Raw genomic sequence first — 25,106 nt, forward strand, 5'->3', positions numbered from 1 at the left:
CTTGCCTTGGGAGTTGATGGTTGACTGGTTTAGAAGTGCATTCATTTACATAAGGTATCTAGGTTCTAAAATACTAAAGATGAAAGGTATTTTCAGTAACAATGTGTGTAAAAATAAGAAGAGGCAGTGTGGAGTCTCACCTGTTTTCATTTTAAATTGTCTCTAAATCAACGGAAATATAGATTTGTTCCCACACGGCAGTTTTGAGAGCTGTTTGTATATAGAACAGATTTTAAGTGCGTCTGAGTAAGATGAGCTTGCCAGAAGTTAATTCACAATCTATTTATACTGCAATCAATTCACAAGACTTGTTACAAGAGCCCACTGGAAAGAAATCAAGAGTGACCATAGGTCTGGATAATCCCATACACCTTAAAATATGGAAGGCATTGGATAGAGTCAAGACATCCAGATAAACTCATGAAGCAGTGTTAAAAATCACAGCATATATTGGTGTTTAGTTCTTACTCTGTTATGTACAATAAGAAGATTTTTTTTCCCTTTAAAACATTATAAATGTGCCAAGGATGAGTTATAAAATCTATTTAGAGCATTTCTTCTGGGGTGCACCATTCTACTCAGTCCTAAGTAAGGTTTATAAATGTTCTGTAAAGGTGTGTCTGTTTACTAAGTAAAGAGTATGTCAACACACTTGCCAACAATCTCAGCTGAGCAGAGAAAAGTGAGAAGTTTCGGGGTGGAGAATTGACCGAATGAAAGCTGGAGCAGTGTTCCTGAAAATCTCTTGCACATTATTCTTTTGTGTGAAAATGAACAAAAAAGGTTGCAAGTCAAATGAGTTTGCAAATGGCTGCATTTGCTCCCTTTCTATGAGATTTACACATTGCATTCACAGGATGGGACATTTGTTGACATTCATTATTTCTCCTTACATTTATGAGGCCAAAGCACACCCAAATGGCTGTGGAAACAAACAACCCTGTATCTTTGGCTTAATGCATCTAAGGTTCATTTCTTGCTCACACTGTTATATTCAGTGTGATTTGATAGGGAGGCTTGGCCAGTTCAAACCACACAGGGACCCAGCCTCATGGAGATTCCTTATTGACATGGATGTCTGAGGTCACCCTAATTGGAAAAGGGGTGTGCCCAGTCGCACACTGTCTGTTACAGCTTCCACCTGGAATTGACATCTATTATTTCACACGTTTTGCAGTCCAAATCATGTCCAGGAGGCTTGCCATGCCAACTTGTTTAACTAAGGAAAACTTCACTAATCTGCACCTATCAGAATTGTATCTACCATTTTTAAAAGAGCATGAGAAAGGAAATGCGCTCAAACACATTGTCTTTGGGAAATGTGATTAAAACTGTCTTTTTTTTTTATTATGCAGGGCATGTTTTTAGAAATCTCAAATCATTCAAATACACAGTTATTTGGGGCTGCAGTCTCAACCCCTCCACTTATGAACAGACACATGGCAAGGAGACGATGTTTTGTCAACAGATTCAAAGACAGGAGTGAGGCTTGTATACCAACACTCAGTTCCCAACCTGTTTCATCTGGTCTCCACTGGATTTTTTTTCCTTTTATCTACTCCTGTGATAGATTATCCATTCTTTACCACAAAGATTACCTGGGAAGACTGGATGACCTTCCTCCTTTTACTCCAGTTCCTCTGGTGACATATTGTTAAATCATAGTATCTTTTTCCCCAGGAATCACCCTTGGGTTAATTTTAACACATCTTTACTTGTAAAAGTGTCATCTAAGAGAGCAAAAGAGAGTTGAAAATAAAGCTTTAGCAAATGGTAAAATTACGTTTCAGGGACTGCTCTTGGCAACACCGCCCAGGCAGAGGTTCCCGACGTGGGAGTATGTCCATGAACAAAGCCTAAGGCCTTGCCCCCTTGGATGGGGTTTGTAGTAACAGTCAGCAACAAATGGAGAAAAAGTAAGCAAAGACCAAGAAGACAGAGAATTGTGTGTGTGTGTGTGTGTGTGTGTGTGTGTGTGTGTGCGTGCGCGCATCTTTGGTTTAGCTTGGGCAGGCCATTTGCTTTCCATTGCTACTATGACAAATTACTACATGCTTAGTAGCTTTAAACAACACAAACTGATTATTGGTTATCTTTTTTTTTTTGGAGACAGAATCTCACTCTGTCACCCAGGCTGGAGTGCAGTGGCACAATCCTGACCCACTGCAACCTCCGCCTCCCAGGTTCAAGTGATTCTCCCACCTCAGCCTCCCAAGTAGCTGAAATTACAGGCTCCCACCACCAAGCCTGGCTAATTTTTAGTATTTTTAGTAGAGACCGGATTTCACCATGTTGGACAGGCTGGTCTCGAACTCGTGACCTCAGGTGATCCACCCCACTTGGCCTCCCAAAGTGCTGAAATTACAGGCATGAGCCACTGTGCCTAGCCTTGACTATCTTACAGTTCTTGAAGCCAAAGTCTAAAATGGGTCTCCCTGGGCTAGCATCAAGGTGTTGGCAGAGTTGCATTCCTTCTGGAAGCTCTTGGGAGAACCTACTTCCTTGCCTTTTCCGGCTACTACAGGTCACCCACATTCCTTGGCTCAGGGCTCTTTTCCATTTTCAAAACTAGCAACGTCTTCTTCCACTGCCGTATCTCTGGATCTCCTTTATTAACCCCTTCTTCCACCTGATAGTGCCCTGATCATTACACCAGGCCCACCTGTCTGATCCAAGATAATCTCCCTATTTGGAGATGAGCTAATTAGCAACCTTCATTCCATTTGCAACGTCAGTCCCCATTTGCCATGTAGCCTCAGATAGACAACAGTTTGGGGAGATTCAGATGTAGCCCTCTCGGGCGTTATTATTTTGTGTGACCACAGGTGATCACAAGAACTGTCACTGAGGAGGTGATTTCTGAGCAAAAGCCTAACTTGAGTAAGGATAGGAGCCAGGTGGTATCCAAGGGAGACGTGTTCTAAGTTGTGGTAGTGTCGGTGTTGGCATCTGGAGATACAGGTGAGAAAGGTCGCTGAGCTAGAGAAAAGCAAGTCAGGGCGAGAGTGATAGAAAATTAGGCCAGAAATGCTTGTGATTTTTGCACATTGGTTTTGTATCCTGAGACTTTCCTGAAGGTGCTTATCAGCTTAATGAGGTTTTGGGCTGAGATGATAGAGTTTTCTAAATATACAATCATGTCATCTGCAAACAGAGACAATTTGCCTTCCTCTTTTGCTATTTGAATACCCTTTACGTCTTTCTCTTGCCTGATTGCCCTGGCCAGAACTTCCAATACTGTGTTGAATAGGAATGGTGAGAGAGGGCATCCTTGGCTTGTGCCGGCTTTCAAACGGAATGCTTCCAGCTTTTGCCCATTCGGTATAATATTGGCTGTGGGTTTGTCATAAATATGTCTTATTATTTTGAGTTATGTTCCATCAATAGCTGGTTTATTGAGAGTTTTTAGCATGAAAGGTGTTGAATTTTATTGAAGGCCTTTTCTCAATCTATTGAGATAATCATGTGGGTTTTGTCATTGGTTCTGTTTATGTAACAGATTACATTTATTTATTTGCATATGTTGAACCAGCCTTGCATCCCAGGGAGGAAGCCAACTTGATTGTGATGGATAAGCTTTTTAGTGTGCTGCTGGATTCACTTTGCCAGTATTTTATTGAGGATTTTCTCATCAATGTTCATCAGGGATATTGGCCTGAAATTTTCTTTTTTTGTTGTGTCTCTGTCAGGTGTTGGTATCAGGATGATTCCGACCTCATAAAATGAGTTAGGGAGGAATCCCTCTTTTTCTATTGTTTGCTGTAGTTTCAGAAGGAATGGTACCAGCTCCTCTTTGTATCTCTGGTAGAATTCAGCTCTGAATCCTCTGGTCCTGAGCTTTTTTTGGGTTGGTAGGCTATTATTACTGTCTCCGTTTCAGAACTTGTTATTGGTCTATTCAGGGATTTGACTTCTTCCTGATTTAGTCTTGGGAAGGTGTATGTGTACAGAAATTCATCCATTTCTTCTAGATTTTCTAGTTTATTTGCATAGAGGTGTTTCTAGTATTCTCTGATGGTAGTTTGTATTTCTGTGGTATCAGTGGTGATATCCCCTTTATCATTTTTTATTGTGTCTATTTGATTCTTCTCCCTTTTCTTCTTTATTAGTCTGGCTAACGGTCTATATATTTCAATGATCTTTTCAAAAAACCAGCTCCTGGGTTCATTGACTTTTTGAAGGGTTTTTTTGTGTCTGGATTTCCTTCAGTTCTGCACTGATCTTAGTTAATTCTTATCTTCTGCTAGCTTTTGAATTTGTTTGCTCTTGCTTCTCTAGTTCTTTTAATTGTGATGTTAGGGTGTCAATTTTAGATCTTTCCTGCTTTCTTGGTTGGGCATTTAGTGCTATAAATTTCCCTCTAAACACTGCTTTGGCTGTGTCACAGAGATTCTGGTACGTTGTGTCTTTGTTCTCACTGGTTTCAAAGAACTTATTTATTTCTGCCTTAATTTCATTATTCACCCAGGAGTCATTCAGGAGCAGATTGTTCCATTTCCATGTAGTTGTGCAGTTTTGAGTGAGTTTCTTAATCCTGAGTTCTAATTTGATTGCACTGTGGTCTGAGAGACTGCTGGTTATGGATTTCCATTCTTTAGCATTTGTTGAAGAGTGTATTACTTCTAATTATGTGGTCAGTTTTAGAATAAGTGTGATGTGGTGCTGAGAAGAATATATATTCTGTTGATTTGAGGTAGAGAGTTCTGTAGATATCTATTAGGTCAGCTTGGTCCAGAGCTCAGTTCAAGTCCTGAATTTCCTTGTTAATTTTCTGTCTTGTTGATCTGCCTACTATTGATAGTAGGGTGTTAAAGTCTCCCACTATTACTGTGTGGGAGTCTAAGTCTCTTTGTAGGTCTTTAAGAATTTGCTTTATGAATCTGGGTGCTCCTGTATTGGATGCATATATATTTAGGATAGTTAGCTCTTCTCGTTGCATTGACCCCTTTACCATTATGTAATGCCCTTTATCTTTTTTGATCTTTGTGGGTTTAAAATCTGTTTTATCAGAGACTAGGATCATAACCCCTGCTTTTTTTTTTCTTTTCATTTACTTGTTAAATATTCCTCCAACCCTTTATTTTGAGCCTATGTGTGTCTTTGCATATAAGCTGGATCTCCTGAATAACCCATACCAATGGGTCTTGACCCTTTATGCAGTTTGCAAATCTGTGTCTTTTAATTGGGGCATTTAGCCCATTTACATTGAGAGCCAAATCATGAGTAAACCCCCATTCACAAATGCTACAAAGAGAAACAAACACCCAGGAAAACAACTTGCAAGGAATGTGAAGGACCTCTTCAAGGAGAACTACAAACCACTGTTCAAGGAAATAAGAGAGGACACAAACACATGGAAAAACATCCCATGCTCATGGATAGGATGAATCAATATTATTAAAATGGCTGTATTGCCCAAAGTAACTTATAGAGTCAATGTTATCCTCATTAATCTACCACTGACTTTCTTCACAGAATTAGAAAAAAATGCTTTATATTTCATATGGGACCAAAAAAGAGCCTGTACAGCCAAGACAATCCTAAGCAAAAAGAATAAAGCTGGAGGCATCATGGTACCTGACTTCAAACTGTACTATAAGGCAATAGTAAGCAAAACAGCATGGTACCAAAACAGATCTATAGACGAATGGAACAGAACAAAGGCCTCAGAAATAACACCACACATCTAGAACCATCTGATCTTTGACAAACCTGACAAAAACAAGCAAGGGGGAAAGGATTCCCTGTTTAATAAGTGGCTTTGGGAAAACTGGCTAGCCATGTGCAGAAAACTGAAACCGGACTTTTTCCTTACACCTTATACAAAAATTAACTCAAGATGGATTAAAGACTTAAAAATAAGAACCAAAACCATGAAAATCTGAGAAGGAAACCTAGGCAATACCATTCAGGATACAGGCATGGACAAAGACTTCATGACTAAAACACCAAAAGCAAAGGCAACAAAAGCCAAAATTGAAAAATGGGACCTAATTAAACTTAAGAGCTTCTGCACAGCAAAAGAAACTGTCGTCAGAGTGAACAGGCAACCTACAGGATGGGAGAAAATTTTTGCAATCTATCCATCTGAAAAAGGGCTAATATTCAGAATCTACAAAGAACATAAACAAATCTACAAGAAAAATACAAACCACCCCCCTTAAAAAGTGGGTGAAGGATATGAATAGATACTTCTCAAAAGAAGAAATTTATGTGGCCTACAAACATATGAGAAAAAGCTCATCATCACTGGTCATTAGAGAAATGTAAATCAAAACCACAATGAGATACCATCACATGCCAGTTAGAATGGCAATCATTACAAAGGAAACAACAGATGCTGGTGAGGATGTGGTGAAATAGGAACACTTTTACACTGTTGGTTGGAGTGTAAATTAGTTCAGCCATTGTGGAAGACAGTGTGGCGATTCCCCAAGGATCTAGAACCAGAAATACCATTTGACTCAGCAGTCCCAATACTGGGTATATACCCAAAAGATTATAAATAATTCTACTGTAAAGGCACATGCACACGTTTGTTGCAGCACTGTTCACAATAGCAAAGACTTGAAACCAACCCAAATGTCCATCAATGATAGACTGGACAAAACAAATGTGGCACATATACAGCATGGAATACTATGCAGCCATAAAAAAGGATGAGTTCATGTCCTTTGCAGGGACATGGATGAAGCTGGAAACTGTCATTTTCAGCAAACTAACACAAGAACAGAAAACCAAATACCACATGTCCTCATGTTGTACTGGAGTGAGCACAGAAAGTCAACACCAAGACAAAAGTATGCCAAACTGCAGGGTCTTTATTGCCGGCAGCCACGGAGGACTCGCGTCTCTCCAACCCGTGGCCCTGAGCTCAGGCGGAGCAGGGTTTTTAAGCTGAAAAACCACATCCTGGTTTTAGGAACAAGAGGGTGAAGGGATGCAGGGCAAGCAACTTTACAGAAACTATTTCTGGCAGTTTCTAATAAGCAAAGGCAAGCAGCTTGACATAGAGAGCTTCCTGGAATTTGGGGAAATTCTAAGTGGTCCCTGGTGGAGAGCTGTAAGTCAAACATTACAATAGAAAATGTTTTCTTCTCTTACTTTTCAATCAGCATTTTGCAGAGCAAGCTAGCGGTTTTTATTTACAGAAGCCAAGGTCAGCAGTTATTGCAAGGAAAACGGGGCAGCGAGCAGCTATCACAAAAGAAACGGGGCAGCAGTTACAACTTATTTTTGGAAAAACCATTTTTCTTTTCTTTTTTTTTTTGAGACGGAGTTTCGCTCTTGTTACCCAGGCTGGAGTGCAATGGCGCGATCTCGGATCACCGCAACCTCCGCCTCCTGGGTTCAGGCAATTCTCCTGCCTCAGCCTCCTGAGTAGCTGGGATTACAGGCACGCGCCACCACGCCCAGCTAGTTTTTTGTATTTTTAGTAGAGACGGGGTTTCACCATGTTGACCAGGATGGTCTCGATCTCTCGACCTTGTGATCCACCCGCCTCAGCCTCCCAAAGTGCTGGGATTACAGGCTTGAGTCACCGCGCCCGGCAGGAAAAACCATTTTTCTTGGTGCTTGCAGGGCACAAGGTTTAAGATGGCATTGCTTAGGCTTTAACTCTGGGTTAGCTATGGCACACTCACACATAAGTGGGAGTTGAACAGTGAGAATACATGGACACAGAGAGGGGAACATCACACACCAGGGCATGTCAGGAGGAGGGGGGCTGGGGAGGGATAGCATGAGGAGAAATACCTAATGTTGATGACAGGTTCATGGGTTCAGCAAATGACTGTGGCATGGTCTACCTATATAACAAATCTGCACGTTCTGCATATGTATCTCAGAACTGAAAGTATAATAATTAAATAATTATTATAATTAAATATAAATTTATAATTATAATTACTTTATTACAAATAATTTAAATTGAATTTTTAAAAAAAGAAAATTAGGCCAGAGAGCAAGATGGCATAGTACCTTCATGGCAAGAGTCAGGATTTGGGATTTTATTCTAAGAGTAGTGGGCAGCCAGTGGTGGGTTTTGAGTAAGAAAGTAACATAATTTGATTTATGTTTTTTAAAATATCAGTTTTGGCGAGACACAGTGACTCACATCTGTAATCCCAGCACTTAGGGAGACCAAGGCAGGAGGATCACTTGACACCAAGACTTTGAGACCAGTCTGGGCAACGTAGCAAGATCCTATCTCTACAAAAAATGTAAAAAAAAAAAAAAAAAAAAATGGCAGGCGCAGTAGTGTGCACCTGTAGTGCAGCTACTAGCGAGGCTGATGTGGAAGGAACACTTGAGCCCAGGAGTTGGAGGATGCAGTGAGCTATAATTCTGTCACTGCACTCCAGCCTATGATAGTGAGTGACAGTAGAAAAAAAAAAAAAAAAGATCAGCTTAGCTATTGTCAAAGAATAGATTAGAGACAAGGCAGAACAGACGCAAGCAAGGAGACTATGTAGAAGACTGTTTCTTTTCTGATAACAGAGAAGTATGGCTGGGATTGCATGGTAGTAGTTAGACTTGAGGAATGGTTGGTTTGAGAGTTTATTTGGAAATGCGGTTAGTAGGTTATCATTATGGATCAGGTGAGGAGTGTTAAAGAAAGAGGAAATTTTGGCTTAAGTATCTGAAGGAATAGGACTTAGTAAGGAGCGTGTCTTAGGCGAAATACCCAGGGTTGAGTCCAGATATGTGAAATTTGAGATCCTTATTAGACCTCCCAGCAGATGTCAAATGGGCAGTTGGATAAATAAACCCAGAGCTCAGGCAAGATGTTTGAGTACAGAGACAATATTGAAGGCCATGACTTAATGGAGAGAGGAGGCGAGAGGAAAAGTGAGGCCAAGAAACAAGTGCAGAAAAGAGATGAGAACAGGTTGAGATGGAGTCCTGGGGCACCGGGCGTGACATTTACAGAAATACTGGGGGTGCGAGGAGGAAGCGTACAAAACATGAAGAAGTCACCATTTGGGTAAAAGCAAGCCATGAAGCCAATAAAGGAAGTCTTGTCAGGTGGAGTGAAATGAGGATGGAAATCTGAAACATTTGATTTGACAACTGAAGTTTCCTGATGACTGAAAAATCCAGTTGCAGTGGGCTGTGTCAAGAGAGAATGGGAGATGACCAATGGGGGACAGCAAATACATGCAGCCATTTTTAAAGGAGTTTTGCTATAAATGAGACCAGAGAAATTTAATAGTTAAGGCACTGCAGCTTGATTATAGTCTGATAGGAATTATCAAGTTCAGCTGACTGTAAGAGACAGCACATACTCAGGAACAAATTTATGAGCGGAGGGGAGTGGGGGAGATTCTTATACAAATGGAAGAATTGGCCTTCGAATAGCAGCACTGCAGTTCATCTGCAGGGTCAGGAGGGCAGGCAGAGCCAGGAAACAACTGAGAATGGATCGCTGGATTGGATGGCAGGAGGAAGAAAAGGAGCTTTTCTCCTTACTTGCGCAATCTCATTGAAATAGGAAGCAAAGTCAGCATCTGAGGTTGAGGAGGTCAAAGAGAAGATTGGGAGAAAAAGGAAATTCAAAGAGTCGTGACGGAATGGCGGAATAAGTTGAGTCATGAATTAATAGGATTACCAGTGAGTTGGGTAAGCAATGTTTTGTCTCTGCTCAGCCTGTAGCATGGTCCTACTTGCTTGGGGTAGGATTTAAGGTGATTTCCCATAGAATAATTCCTTCTCGAGGGTTAATCTTCCCTAAGGATAAATTACAGACACAGAGGGTTTGATTCTGCAGTGTACTATTCTGTGTAACATTGGGAATGGTGACTTTTTTTAAAAAACACAGTATGATCTGTTCTGTTAGGTGAAAGGCTGGGACCCTTCACTATATCTTTTGGCAGCAGGCATGAGATTCTTAGGAATATGGGACCATGTAACAGGAGGTAATATAAATACATTTTCTAGTGTTACTGGGAGGCAAGTTTATACAGCCTTCATCCTGAAACCCAATCATATCCTGTATTTTAAAGCACTCCTTTGAGGTCATCTTGAAGAAATTTATGTCAGTGAGTCACCTTCCTGAGGATGCCCATGCTGAGAGGTTTTCATTACTCCTTGAAGCAAATAGATGATTGGGTACTAAACAGAAGCATGCTGTGTTCCTGACTATCAGAAGTTGACATTGAAGCCATATTGAGAGGTCTCATTTCCCTAGCTGTACCTATGACTAAGATATATGATCCTCAGTAATTATTCCAAGTGTGAAAAAATCTAGAGGTGAGAGAAAATATGAAAGATTCAAGTATGAAGAAAGCTGCAAGAAATCCACTGTGGCTGAGAATGACAAAGGTGATACTGGCACGGGAAGGGTTTTCTAAACCGGGTTTTGCATTTGAGAAACAGCTCTGGGTTCAGGATAGAGAGTGGATTTGAAGGTGGCAATGCTGGAGGAAGGGAGATGGGACAGAAGCTGTCACAGCAACGGAGGCTAAGGGACATGATGACCATACCTAGGGTGATGGCGACCTGGATGGAAAGAAGTAGATGGATTTGGGAGATATTAGAAGGAAGCATCATCAGGAATTGAGGACTCACTGAAATTTGGGAGTGCAAGATTGGTGATAGGCAAGAATCCATTCCAAGGTTCTGGCTTGGTTAATGGGGTTACCACTGTATTAGGTAAAAATTATGAACAAGACAGACATCCTCAGATCTCACAATATTCAACTTTGATGGGATGCTAGTGCCTGGCAGTTCTAATCCAGGCTTAAGTGCTGTAACAGCAGAAAGGGAAGAAGGCTTCAGATATGCAAAATAAAGACTCCTGTGCTTGAATAAATGGGGGGCTTTTGTGTGTCAGGGGAGGCTTTTCAGACAATACCACATGAAAGGTCAGAGCTCAAGAGCGGTCGTTGTGTGTGTGTGTGTGTGTGTGTGTGTGTGTGTGTGTGTTTGAGCATGCCTATGTGTGCATGTGTGCATGTCTGTCTCTGGGACGGACAGATGAGAGGAAAAAGTGTTCCAGCCTGTATGGATGTAGGGAAGTGAGCTGTAGAAGATAAGGTCAAAGTTGTCTCGATCGATACAATTCACCGTAACCAGCTCTGTGTTTCACACTGTTGCACCATACTTGGGAATTTTGTTTTTGTTTTTAATCTGATCTGCCACAGGTAGTTTTTCATTTCCCTTAGAAGAGATAATTCTTTCATTTCTCAACTTCCAATTTCCTTCGAATTGTATCTAAAATATTACTTGCATGGTATAATCCATAGGTATTTCCTGACGAAATCATACATACTACTTAGTCAACTTACATATGAAAAACATTCCAAATGATAGTATGAGATGTGGAAAAGCCATTTATATTTACTATCAAACAAATGTCTGAAGAACACTGGCTAGGCACTATGGGTTATTCAAGACAGGAAGTTAGAAATGTGATCTCTCTTCTTAAGGAAGGCAGTCTAGACATGAAAATAATTACAGCAGAAAATTTATATTCTCATCCAGACCAGAAAAACTACATAATAGGCAGATTGTAATACAATCTGTACTGTTGCTATTACAAGCCCATATTTATGAAAATGATTAAAACTCTAAAAGCATGCATTTAACTCACTTAGCTTTGTTATCACAGTATTCGGTTATATATGAAACTGAATATTTAAATAGTGATACGAACATATAATTTTAAAGAGAAGTTTCATGATTTCCAGGAAAGAATAGTTTATTTCTCTATAAACTGGAGAAATAGGCTAGAAGCTTCTTAAGTTCTGAATAAGTTTACCAATCTGAACAGTGACTAGGTCCAGGGAATTGAATTCTAATGGCCGTTCACTTGCTACTTTATACAATTCTTTATACCAGTTTTGTTACTTTGTACTTTTTGAAAAATTTGAAACAACAATCTGAAAGAATTTCAATTTGAAAAGATAGAATTTTGAGCTCTACATTTTAAAATGGGCTTTTAAGGAGTGATTTGAACAAGTTGGCAGACAAGGAAAAAATGAATTTTACGAAAGAAATGTCTGAAACAAGGTCTTGGAATGAGATTCAACAGGGAACAGAAAGAAATTAACCCAGGCCGGGCATGGTGGCTCACTACTATAATCCCAGGACCAAGGAGGCTGAGGCAGGTGGATCACGAGGTCAAGTGTTCGAGACCAGCCTGGCCAACATAGTGAAACCCTGTCTCTACTTAAATTACAAATAATTAGCTGGGCATAGTGGCGGGTGCCTGTAGCCTCAGCTACTTGGGAGGCTGAGGGAGGAGAGATTGGGAGGTGGAGGGCGCAGTGAGCCGAGATCACGCCATTGCACTCCAACCCAGGTGACAGTGCGAGACTCCATCTCAAAAAAAAAAAAAAAAAAAAAAAATAGAAAGAAAGAAAGTTAACCCAAACAGAAAGGAAGGCCAATACCCAGAGCTCAGGCTGTGGGATCAAGATAAGATTGTCAGGTGTGGAGGGAAGAAAAGAAAGAAAGAAGTAAAGAAAAGAAAGAAAGAAAGATTAAAGACAAGAAAAGTATTTAATGTGAGTGTAAACATGCACATTTTTATAGTACACATATATGATATAAATAATAAAATACTTATTTAGTCAAAATAACACATCTCTCAAACATCATAAGGAAAAGTGAATTAGTGTGATATTCTTTAAAGGTTTTTCAGAGTGGTTTTGGAGTATTGGGAGCCAGGCATTTGGAAGTTTAATTTTCTGTGACATAAAAAGCAATCCAGGTCCTTTTCTTGGATTTGTTTATTTTAGACAAGGGGTTCTCTGTTCACGGATATCTTACATATGAGTATTCCCCATTCTCAGATGCATAGTTCCAATTAGAAACTTTTACAGCATAAATTTGACTATGATAAAGATTATAAACAGCTGGTTAAGGATTTCTTTTACCCTTTTCCTGATTAAAAATGTCTGGATAGCTCCTGCAACAGCTTTAAGAAAATCTCCAAAGAGACGAACTTAAAGTGATGACTGAAGGTTATAGGGAAACCTACTGTTTTCTACATGGGGTCGAATGCTTTATAAATAGTTTTCAAAAATTACCCTGTCTGCCAAAATGTTTGACCACACCTGTGTCAGGTGCAACTCTTCTCTTCCCTCTCCCAGGGTGACCTCTCTTCACTTCTTACAATTCCTCTCATTTCACTCCACTAAAAAATTAGAAAAATCTGCTTATCGCCCACGTGTGTACCATATTCCACATTCCCTCACTCCTGCTCTGAAATGCATATTCCCATGAAACGAAAAGAACCAAAAGCTTGTAGGCTTGTCACCCACTGGGATTTGCAGCCAGACTGCCTAGAGAACAAAGCTGCCAATTTCAGAGAGACAGCTTCAAAAGCCAGGAATGGAGGATGAGTCAAATCAGTTGTATTGTTATAATTCAACTAAACTTCCTGGGTTGACCTACAGATTTTTTCAGTTTATCTTTAGGTTTTCCCTTTTTCAGATCATAGATGTACTAATACTCACAGTAAAAACTCAAACGATACAGAAATATACTCCACAGAAATATAAAACCCACTGACACCTGTATATTTCCTGCTTTCAAGATAACTATCACTCACAGGCTAGTGTCAATAAATACACACACAAGCCCAATCACAATCACACATACACACCCATGTGTAGAATATTTGACTTTTAAATAAAAGTGGGATCATACTAAACAATGTACTCTTGACAAACTTTTGAATGAATAGATGGGAGCTTGGTTATTCATTTAAAAACACTGATGATCTATTATGTTTTAAGCACTGGAAAATGCAGAGGTAAATAAGAGAACATCTCTGTGGGACCTAGGTATATTCTCAAAGGGTAGATACTACCTATATAAAAACAGATTTTTGGCCAGGCATGGTGGCTCACACCTGTAATCCCAGCACTTTGGGAGGCCAAAGCAGGCAAATCATGAGGTCAGGAGTTTGAGACCAGCCTGGCCAATATGGTGAAACCCCAACTCTACTAAAAATATAAAAAATTAGCTGGGTGTGGTGGCACACACCTGTAGTCCCAGCTACTCAGGGGCTGAGGCAGGAGAATGGCTTGAACCTGGGAGGCGGAAGTTGCAGTGAGCCGAGATCGTGCCATTGCACTCCAGCCTGGGTGACAGAATAAGACTCCACTGAAAGAAAGAAAGAAAAGAAAGAAAAGAAAGAAAAGAAAGAAAAGAAAGGAAAGAAAGGAAAGAAAGGAAAGAAAGAAAGAAAGAAGAAAGAAAGAAAGAAAGAAAGAAAGGGAAAGAGAAAAAGAAAGAAAGAAAGAAAGAAAGAAAGAAAGAAAGAAAGAAAGAAAGAAAGAAAGAAAAGGAAAGAAAGAAAGAAAAGAAAAGAAAGAAAACAAAGAGAGAAAGAGAGAAAGAGAAAGAGAGAAAGAGGAAGGAAGGAAGGAAGGGAGGGAGGGAGGAAGGAGAGACAGAATTGTAACTTCTGCATAGTATTGTATGCTATCGCAGTAAACATATAAATAAGATAATCTCAGACAGTGGTAAGCACTATGAAGAGAACGTAAAGGAGTTATGGGAGAGCGAATGACAATGAGTAGACAGAACTGGTGGCTCAGGGAATTGGTCTCTGAGGATGTAGTTTTGGAGCTAAAACCTGAGTAATAAGATGAAGGCAGCCAAGAAGAACACTGTGGGAAGAGCATTCCAGGAAGAGTAAACGCAATGGCAAGACTGAAAACACTGGGTGTGTTCAAAGGACAGGAAGTTGGTGTGTCTGCAGGTAGAGGGGCATGGGAAGACGGGAAGGACTGAGACTGGAGAAGCAAGCAGCGGCCAGACTATGTTGCCCCCCTGGACCAAGTCAGGATTTATTGTTGCAGAGGTGGAACTACAAATCACTGAGAAGAGACGGATTGTTCAGTAAGTGCTGTGGGGGCAAGTGGCTTTTCATATTGGAATAAGAAATGTGTCTCTGCCGCTTTATAAACAAGAATGAATTCCAGATGAACAATAATCCCAATTGACAAAGTTAAAAGAATAGAAAAAAATTGGAAGATGATACTTGTGACATTTATATGGGAAAGAGAATCAATAGCCAAAATATTGAATTACTAATGAATAAAACTAATAACTAACCAAGAAAATGAGCCAATAATATGAACTGGCACTTCACAGAAGAAAAAAGTGAATGGTCCACAAACATGAAAAGATGACCAGCTTTGCTAAAAGTCAGGAAAATGCAAATGAAAACAAAATGAGGTACCATTCCATGGTCATCTAGACTGGAAAATATTAACAAGTCCTCCTATAGTAACAAAAGTTGAGAATACCTCTCTCCTGCACTGCTAGTGGGCATAAAATTGTAGCTACTTTTGAGATCAGTTGGCATGTCTGATCAAATGAATATGATCATTCTCTATGACCCAGCAATGTCATTCCTAGTGTGGGTGCCAGAGAGAAACCTTTGCACATAGGCACATGGAGGTGGATACAGAATGGTCAGAGCTCAGAGTAGAAGAGGGAGAACTGGAAAGAAACATACATTTTCATATGTAAATGGAATGGATAAATAAAATGTAGACTATTATTCAGTAGGATGCAATACTATACAGGAGTTAAAAAGAATGAGCTAGACTGATCTATGTATCTATCTATTTATCATCTACTTTTCTACCCATCACTCATCTATGTTTCTATATAACTATGTATCTAGCTAGCTAGCCATCTATCTATTCATGGATATTTCTCAAAAACATAAAACTGAGGGTAAAACACAAGTACAGACTGCTAAGTACAGAAAATATAATGCCTTTTCTTTTCTTTTTTTCTCTTCTCTTCTCTTCTTTTTTCTTTTCTTTTCTTTTCTTTCTTTTTTTGAGACACAATCTCACTTTGTCTTCCAGGCTGTAGTACAGTGGCATGATCTCAGCTCACTGCAACCTCTGCCTCCAGGGTTCAAGCGATTCTCCTGCCTCAGCCTCCTGAGCAGCTGGGACTGCAGGCATGTGCCACTGTGCCCAGCTAATTTTTGTATTTTTAGCAGAGATAGGGTTTCACCATGTTGGCCAGGCTAATCTCAAACTCCTGACCTTAGATGATCTGCCTGCTGGCCTCCCAAAGTGCTGGGGTAACAGGCATGAGCCACTGTGTCTAGCCAAATGCGAGTTTTTCTTAGGCAAAGACTTTAAAATCAAGAACCCAAAAACAAATGCAACCAAAATAAAGATAGATAGCTGGGACTTAATTAAACTGGAAAACGTCTGCACAGCAAAAGAAATCATCAGCGGAGTTAACAGAAAATCCATAGAGCGGGATAAATTTTTCACAATTTGACAAAGGACTGATACTGAGAATCTACAAAGAATTCAAAGAAATCAGCAAGAAAAAAAACAATACCATCAAAAAGTGGGTTAATGACGTGAATAGACAATTCTCAAAAGAAGATATACTAATGGCCAAGAAGCATATGTAAAAATCCTCAACATCACTAATTACCAGGGAAATGCAAACCAAAACCACAATATGATACTATCTCACTCCTCCAAGAATGGCTATTTAGAAAAAAAAAGATGTCGGTGTGAATGTTGTGAAAAGGTTTTCTTTTTTGCGTGTGGCAGTTTTAAGATATTAGTTTTTTAAATCAGTACTTTTTAATGGAAACAACATGACCAAAAATTGGTTACAGAATTTTGAGGCCCATTAAAAAGAGTTTAATGAGAAAAAAAAAAACCAAAATATAATACTGTTTTTCTTTAGTTCGTATGACTGTACCAAAGACTACTCTATCAGTCATTGGCAAACTACAACTAAATATCCGTGTGTGCACAGCCTATACACTGAGAGTAGTTTTTACATTTTTAAATGGCTGGAGAAATGTTTTTTAATAATAGTATTTTATGACAGATAAAAGTTATATAAAATTCAATTCGATTTCTGTGTACCTACACGAAATTCTATTAAAACACAGCCAAGCTCAAGCTGATTCTTTTATATATTGTCTACTACCTACTTTTGTTACAGGGCAGAATTGAGTAGTTGTGACAAAGATTACAGTTTGCAAAGCCTAAAACATTTATCTAGTTTTTACAGGAAAATCACTGTAGACTACAGACCTATACTATTCATGGCATATTTTTCAAAAGGCCGGAAACACATACATTTAATTCATGATGGTGGCAACTTCTGGAGGGGGAGGAGAGGTGAGGAATAGAACGGAGGACAGGTGTCAAAAGGTACCATAATGCTTGTGAATCGCTATTCTGTGTCAGTGTGATCTCATTATTCTGTATCAGCACATACAAATCTGTTCTATGTGTTTAACAGTTGAATCTTAGTCTATCTTATAGATAGCAGACATTTCTTTGTCAGTTTCTTGTTTGTAAACATTGAAGTTGTTACAGTTTTTGGTGTCACAAACAATGTAGTAATATTTTCACATTGTATCTGTGTGTGTGTGTGTGTGTGTGTGTGTGTGTGTGTGTGTGTTTTAGAGGCAAGAGAGCACTTACTCTGAGACTTTAGAGACAGGGTACTCTTACTGTGTCACTTAGACTGGAGTACAGTGGCACAATCCTGGCTCACTTCTGCCTCAATCTCCCAGACTCAAGTGATCCTCCCACTTCAGGCATGGGCTACCATACTTGGTTAATTGTTTTTTGGTTTTGTTTTTTGGCAAGAGATGGGGTTTTGCCATGTTGTCCAGGCTGGAGTGCAGTGGTATTATCATAGCTCATCACAGCCTTGAATTCCTGCCTCAAGCAATCCTCCTGCCTTGGTCCCTCAAAGTTCTTGGATTATAGGTGTGAGCCACTGTTTGTGTTATTATTTCCACTGAACACAATACCAACAGAATTTCTGATCAGAAGGAAATCTACATTTAAAATTTGGATACATGCTGCCAAACGGCTGTTCCAAACTTCAGCATCAAAGTATTGTCTAAAAGTCGAGAAAATTTTATTAATTTGGGGCCAGATTGGTAAGTGACAGTGGTGAGTTATTATTGCTTTGAGGCGCAGGTTGTCTCCCTGAATTTTCAGGCTAATTTATTTTTACCCTTAATGCCCGTTCAGATCCTTAGAAACTGTTTTCTATTGAATTTTAGTCTTTTTCTCATTGATTTGGGGACTCTTACATATTACATACATTGCTCCTTTTCTTGAAAAGTTTTCACTTTGGTTTTTATTAGCTTTGTTAATTGGCTCCTGCCACTTAGAAAACTTGACATTGTATGCAGTCACTATAAAAGCTTTTCCAACCTTTGCCTTTGCTTTCACTGCAGTTTATGATATGCTGAGAGACTTGCTTGTATAACTAACGGGCTTTATCCTCTCCTGGAACCACTGGTCCTTCTGAGTTCTGTGGGGTTGACAGTGCTCCCCGGGTAACCCAATGCCTTCCTTCTGCTTCAGAGGACATGTGGCCCTACCCTAAATGTGTTGTCCCATGTCAGTCAGCGGGTTTGGTTAGGAAAACAGAAAGCACATTGAGTATTACAACTAGGAAGGAATTTCACACAGAGTCTGGGAGGCTTTCATGGACATTGGCAAGGATAGGGTGTGACAGTCCGGAAAGTTGCTCCCTGCAGATCAAGGAATCCGGAAGTTCAGGGATCACAGGACTTGATCTCTGCTGTCCAAAGGACTGAAGAGGTGATTGTCAGGAGGATATTTTGGAGCTGCTGGAAGAACATCACATCTGTCGCCGCTCATGCCCACGTGCTTCCTGTGGCTGTCACCAGAAAGTAATGGCTTCTCTTTCTTTCCCTCTTCTCAGATCTCTCCTGAGCCTCTCATTCATTCAGAATCCTGCTCATTAGAAAGTCTGGGAAATGCATTTTCCATACCTTCAGTCCTTGCCACAGAGAGACGAGTCTTAAAGGGCTGACATAGTGCTGAATATTCAGACATTACTTAGAAGTAGTTTTCACTAAAGGTCGGATCAAATGAAATCAGAAACATCCTCCATGCATCAAAGGTTCATTGAGCACTAGGATGACATAGTACTGAGCACTGTGTCAGCTTATTTGGCATGAAAGAGCCGTGGTCAGAAAAGGGAAGTAAGAAATGAGGGAAAGCTTACCTTCACAGTCAACCCCCATACATCTTACTTATTTGAACTTTATTAAATTACGATGTTAGATTCAAAGTCCGAGCATTTATTAAAAAGATAAAACACAATTTTGGAAAGGTGGTTTGTTGACTGCAAAGATCAATGTGAGATTCAAAACTCATCTCAGTACATAGAGACCTGGGACAGTGGAATTCTGCTCTGTTATAATCCCTGGATTGGGTATGAAATTAATGAAGCCCGTTCATTTGTACCCTTGGTCGAGAAGAAACATATTGCTGAAAATGGCACAGTTGACACTTGCAAGCCAGTTATTACACAGTTCACCCCATAACGGCAGAAAAGATATCTCGGGAATCACACAGGCGAAATCATATCATTTTAGCAACTAAAGGAAGATCCCATTCGGAGCTGGCTTCTTTTTTCCCTGGAATTCATTTCCTTCCTCACTGAAACCAGCTTTTCTGAAGTCCTTTTAGGATCTCCTGTAACTCTGTTTGAGTTTTTGAGACCCTGGTCTTCTTTTCATGACTTTTTCATGGTTTAGTGATTTCAAGACCACTCTAGCACTTTCTCCCTATATGTAATCAAAGCCACTTGACAATGTTGTGAGGTGTCATAATTTCATTCCTGAGTGCCACAAGTCACTACTAACAACAAATTATACTCGTGTCTGGAGGTTCTTTTGAATTCTTGGATCTAGGTTGAATTTCTAGGTTCCTAAGACACACATATATATGTATAAAATAGATATATGATAGATATAGTATGTTATTATGTATTATTATATCTCATAATATGTCGATTATATAATTATATATTAATTATATCTTATACAATATATATACATAAATATAATTATATTTACTATATTATATATAATAATATTATAATATAGTATATGTAACACATGTAATATATGTAATATATTATATGTAATGATATGTAAGAATATATTATGTATCTATTTTTGTATGTTTTATAGATATATTTTATAGATATAAATATAGATTATATTGTATAGATATATATATTTCATATCGATAATATAGACAGATGTCTCTATATTTTATATCTATAATATATAGACAGATTTTTAAAAAGATAGATATCTTAAAGCCACAGACCTTCATGTAGTTGTATTGCTACAAGACTTCTGTAGTACAACATCAACATCTTAGCTTAAGGAGGGATACCTTAAGCTGGTGATACCAAGGTATGATACCAAAACACAGACTTAAATTATCTTAAACTATCTTAAGTTCTATTTAAGAGATTTTTTTTTTAATCTATGGACCTTCAGCTATATTGCTACAAGATTTCTGTTGTATGACTTCCCAATTTACAAAGAACTTTCATGTTCGCTGATCTCAGGAACCTTCGTGACTTTATGACGGCCCGTGCAGGAGGAAAAGGGGAAGCTATTCTCAGCCTCATTTTATGGAAGAAATCAGAAACTGCAAAAGATGAAATAAATTTCCCAGGGTCGCCTAGTCAGTGATGGCAAGAACCTTCCACTTCAAATTCTATAATCTTCCATGCTGCCAAGACATAAATAGAAATGCCGATATTTTCCAGTTTAAGCTATACACTGTAAGAGCTGTAATACTTTGTTAGTCATGTGCACTTTGGGTGAGGATTTCCAGAACTTGTTCTTTAAAAACATCTGGAAACATCAAAAGCATGAGCTTTTTAAAAGAAAAATTCACGATTTTCTACTAACATGTCAAAATGTAAATTTTAGGTTAAGATTGAGTATGTACAATTTATTCTTTAAACAGTCTGTAATCATAAGTAAACTCGATTGAAAGTTTAATTACATGTTTATTTTGGCCTCATTTAATAGGAACAAAAAGTTTATTTTGTAATATGTTTTTATAAGGTCAAGGAAGAAAAAGTGCATATCACAGGAAACACAAATAAGATGCCCTAATACAAATATCTACAGAAATTGATTAGCTATTACTGATAAAGCTCTAGTTAAAACTATGCAATTAGAACCACGTGTGAAATAAGCTGAAGGTGAAATCAACAGTGGAAGAAAAGATGCATGCTTTATTTTTCTATTTTATTCTATTTTATTGAGACAGAGTCTCACTCTGTTGTACAGGCTAGAGCGCAGTGCCACGATCTCAGCTCACTGCAACCTCCATTTCCAGGTTCAAGCAATTCTCATGTCTTAGCCTCCTAAGTAGCTGAGACTACAGATGTGCACTACCACGCCCAGCTAATTTTGGTATTTCTAGTAGAGACCAGGTTTCACCATGTTGGTCAGGCTGGTCTCAAACTCCTGGCCTCAAGTGATCCACCTGCCTTGGTCTCCCAAAGTGCTGGAATTACAGGCATGAGCCACTGCACCTGGCCAAGATTCATGCTTTTATTAAGACCTGAAGTGTGTTATAACTGGGTTGAATTTCTACTCAGATGGCCCCCCCATGCTGACATCTACAAAGTATATGTAATTGTGTTGGGGTGTTATCTACTGTGGCTGTGTAGACCTGTGTTACTCAGTCAGAAATCAGGACTTTGGAGTCCTTCATGCTGGTTCCTGCTAATACATGCTGAGAAGCCTCTGTTCTTCAGAGTGGGCAGAATCTCATGTGTTTTACTATTGGGAAAGATTTGGAAATATTTAGAGCAATTATAAATCTATGGTCTTCAATGTGAAACCAATAACTGAAGCGTAGATTCAGGGATACAAAGTCTACACTAAGTTCGCAAGACATTTACCTCTGAAATGCGAATCTTAAGAAAATGCTTCTTTTAAGTTGTGAAATGTAATGAATGAATACATATATTCATGTTATATTTATCTATTGGGAGTCACACTCTTAGACTTAATCAAAGAGAAATCCCCCTTTATATGAAAATTGATGCTCAAGTTTTTTTTTTTAATTGACAAAAATTGTATAAGCCTGGGAACAATGGCTCACACTTGTAACCCCAGCCCTTTGAGAGGCCAAGGCGGGAGGATTGCTTGAGTTCAAGAGTTCAAGACCAGCCTGGGCAACATAGCAAAACCTTATCTCTACCAAAAAAAAAAAAAAAAAAAAAAAGTCTAGCATGGTGGCATGCACCTGTATTTCTAGCTACTCGGGAGGCTGAGGTGGGAGGGTCACTTAAGCCCAGGGAAGCTGAGGCTGCAGCATACTGTGATCATGTCACTGCATTCTAGCCTGGGCAACAGTGTGAGACCCTGTCTCAAAAAAATTGTATGTATTTATGGTATATGGTGAAATGTTTTGATCTATTTAAACATAGTGAAATGATTAAATCAAGCTAATAAACATACCCATCACCTAGCATGGTTGCCTTTGGTGCATATGTGTGTGTGTATATTAAGAACATTTAAAAACTATTCTCTAGGTCATCTCTCTGTACAATAAATCTCCATAATTTATTCATCCCAAATGAAACTTTGTACCTTTTGACAAACTTCTCCCCAACCCCTCCTGCCCTCGCCAGCCCCTGGTAACTACCATTCTACTCTCTGCTTCTATGAGTTTGACTTTTTTAGATTCCACATGTAAGTGAGTTCATGCAGTATTTGTGGTTTTGTTCCCAGCTTGTTTCAGGCACAAAATTATTTGTGACTTGGCATGATATCCTCATGTTCATCCATGTTGTGGCAAATGAGAGGATTTCTTTTTTTGTTTTGTTTTGTTTTTTTTTGAGGAGTCCTGCTTTAGCACCAGACTGGCATGCAATAGTGTGACCTTGGCTCACTGCAACTTCTGCCTCCCAGATTCAAGTGATTCTCCTATCTCAGCCTCCCAAGTAGCTGGAATTATAGGCGCCTACCACTGCAACTGGCTAATTTTTGTATTTTTAGTAGAGATTGGGTTTCACCATGTGGGCCAGGCTGGTTTCGAACTCCTGACCTCGTGATCTGCCCGCTTCGGCCTCCCAAAGTGCTGAGATTACAGGGGTGAGCCACCGCACCCAGCTGAGGATTTATTTTTAAAACTAAATGTGTTCCACCATATATATACCACATTTTCTTTATTCATCTATTGAAAGACATCTAAGATGATTCCATATCCTACTAATATAGGGTAGCACATTGATTGATTTCTATGTTGATCCATCCTTGCATCCCAGGGATAAACCTCACTTGAACACAATCGATAATCCTTTTAACGTGCTGTTGAATTTGGGTTGCTAGTATTTTGTTGAAGATTTTTGCATTCATGTTTATTGGGGATGTTAGCCTGTAATTTTCTTTTCTTGTAATACCTTTGTCTGGTTTTGGCATCAGGGTAATGCTGGCCCTTGAATTATTTCCTTCTCTTCAATGTTTTGTTTTATTTTTTTTTTTTTGAGACAGAGTCTTACTTTGTTGCCCAGACTGGAGTGCAGGGACACGATCTCAGCTCACTGCAACCTCCACCTCCTGGATTCAAGTGATTCTCTCATCTTAGCCTCCTGAGTAGCTGGGATTACAGGCACAAACCACCACGCCCAGCAATTTTTTATTTTTGTTTTTTGGTACTTTTTGATAGAGACAGGGTTTCACCATGTTGCCCAGGCTGGTCTTGAACTCCTGGACTCAAGTGATCCTTCCCGCCTCGGCTTCCCAAAGTGCTGGCATTACAGATGTGAGCCACCATACCCAGCCGTTCCTCAATTTCTTTGGAATAGTTAGAGAAGGATTGGTATTCGTTCAAATATTTTCGATGTGCAAATTATGTGTTTTAATTGGCTGCTATGTTACACAAATTATTAACTACTCATATCTTCTTTGTCAGACAACAGAAAGATCAGAGTTAATGGAACCAAAGAACCTATCGAGTTTAAATCGAATCAGTGGTTTGGAGCAACAGTGAAAGCTCACAAAGGAAAAGTGGTGGTGAGTATGAAGCGTGGGCCTGTGTGGCTGCTTTGGAGTGTGGTGTGCACTGGAATGTTTTCAAGCTCATGTTTAAGGAAGCTCTTTCCTATACGAACGTGTTAGACTTTCAACGATAAGCCTGCTGGCATTTTAAAAGAAACTGAATGCTTAAAACTAAAGAATGTATTCTAGTGTTTAAAGTTCTAGGAAATGAACCCTGTTTTCAAGAAGAGCAGTTAACTATTTTCAAATATTTCAAAACAACTAAGAAACAAAAGTAAAAGCTAAATCTTAAAGCAGTAAAATAGTGTATTGCTTAAGACTGGCTGAGGGGCCGCTGCAAGTCTGACCAGAAAAATAGGACTGAAATACCCATACGGATGCTTAAAAAGTTAGTCTGCTGTGGTTTCATTGATCCTTTCTACAACTGAAGAAAAGCTGTCTTTCATAATAATTCTTAAATGACTAACTGCATGATTCTCTGAGTTCATCAATACTTTTGAAAGTAAAAACACTCATTCCCAATAGATATTATTTCAGCTTCAAAGCACTATGACATTATAATTCTACTATTTGGTTGTTCTGAGCCATGATACATGTCTATAAGTTATCGAGAAGTAAATGACTATTAAGGTAATTTTGGGGGGAATTTTTTCAACCTATTGGCTTTAATTTCCTTACAACAATAAGGCAATAACTTTGGCTTTTAGGATTTGTTGAAACCTACTGGAATTATGGTTTAATAAGAATCAGTATCTAAAGGAAATGCCTTGCTTTATTTAGTCTGTGGTTAACCCCCAAAAGATTATGACATAAAACAGGTAATGTATAAAGTATATATAGCCCTCTCTAGTTAAGAAGCATTTACAAGATAGTTTTTGTAGAGTTGTCTTTGCATTCGTATAATTTTTTCACATTCCAGAATTCGTAAGAACTTTTTTTTTTTTTTTTTTTTTTTTTTTTTTTTTTTTTTTTTTAGACAAAATCTTGCTCTGTTGCCCAGGTTGGAGTGCAGTGGCACGATCTTAGCTCACTGCAACCTCCACCTCTTGGGCTCAAGCTATTCTCCTGCCTCAGCCTTCCGAGTAGCTGGAACCACAGGAGAGCGCCACCATGCCCGGCTAATTTTTGAATTTTTAGTAGATATGGGGTTCACCATGTAGGTCAGGCTGGTCTTGAACTTGTGGCCTGTGATCCGCCCGCCTTGGCCTCCCAGAAGTACTGGGATTACAGGCATGAGCCACGGACTCGTAAGAACTTTTTAAAGTGAAGT

General features: G+C 39.1%; 1 protein-coding gene across 1 annotated transcript in view; it reads left to right on the forward strand.

The window, feature by feature from the left end:
* Window positions 1-25,106, forward strand: part of ITGA8 (integrin subunit alpha 8) — a 186,224-nt gene that overhangs the window by 10,499 nt on the left and 150,619 nt on the right. Inside the window, exon 3 of the mRNA XM_003930633.4 lies at window positions 23,751-23,851. Coding sequence (XP_003930682.1) covers window positions 23,751-23,851 — 101 coding nt within the window. The remainder of the gene's footprint in view (window positions 1-23,750; window positions 23,852-25,106) is intronic.

Source organism: Saimiri boliviensis, chromosome 8 (genome assembly GCF_048565385.1).
Source record: "Saimiri boliviensis isolate mSaiBol1 chromosome 8, mSaiBol1.pri, whole genome shotgun sequence".
Lineage (NCBI taxonomy): Eukaryota > Metazoa > Chordata > Mammalia > Primates > Cebidae > Saimiri > Saimiri boliviensis.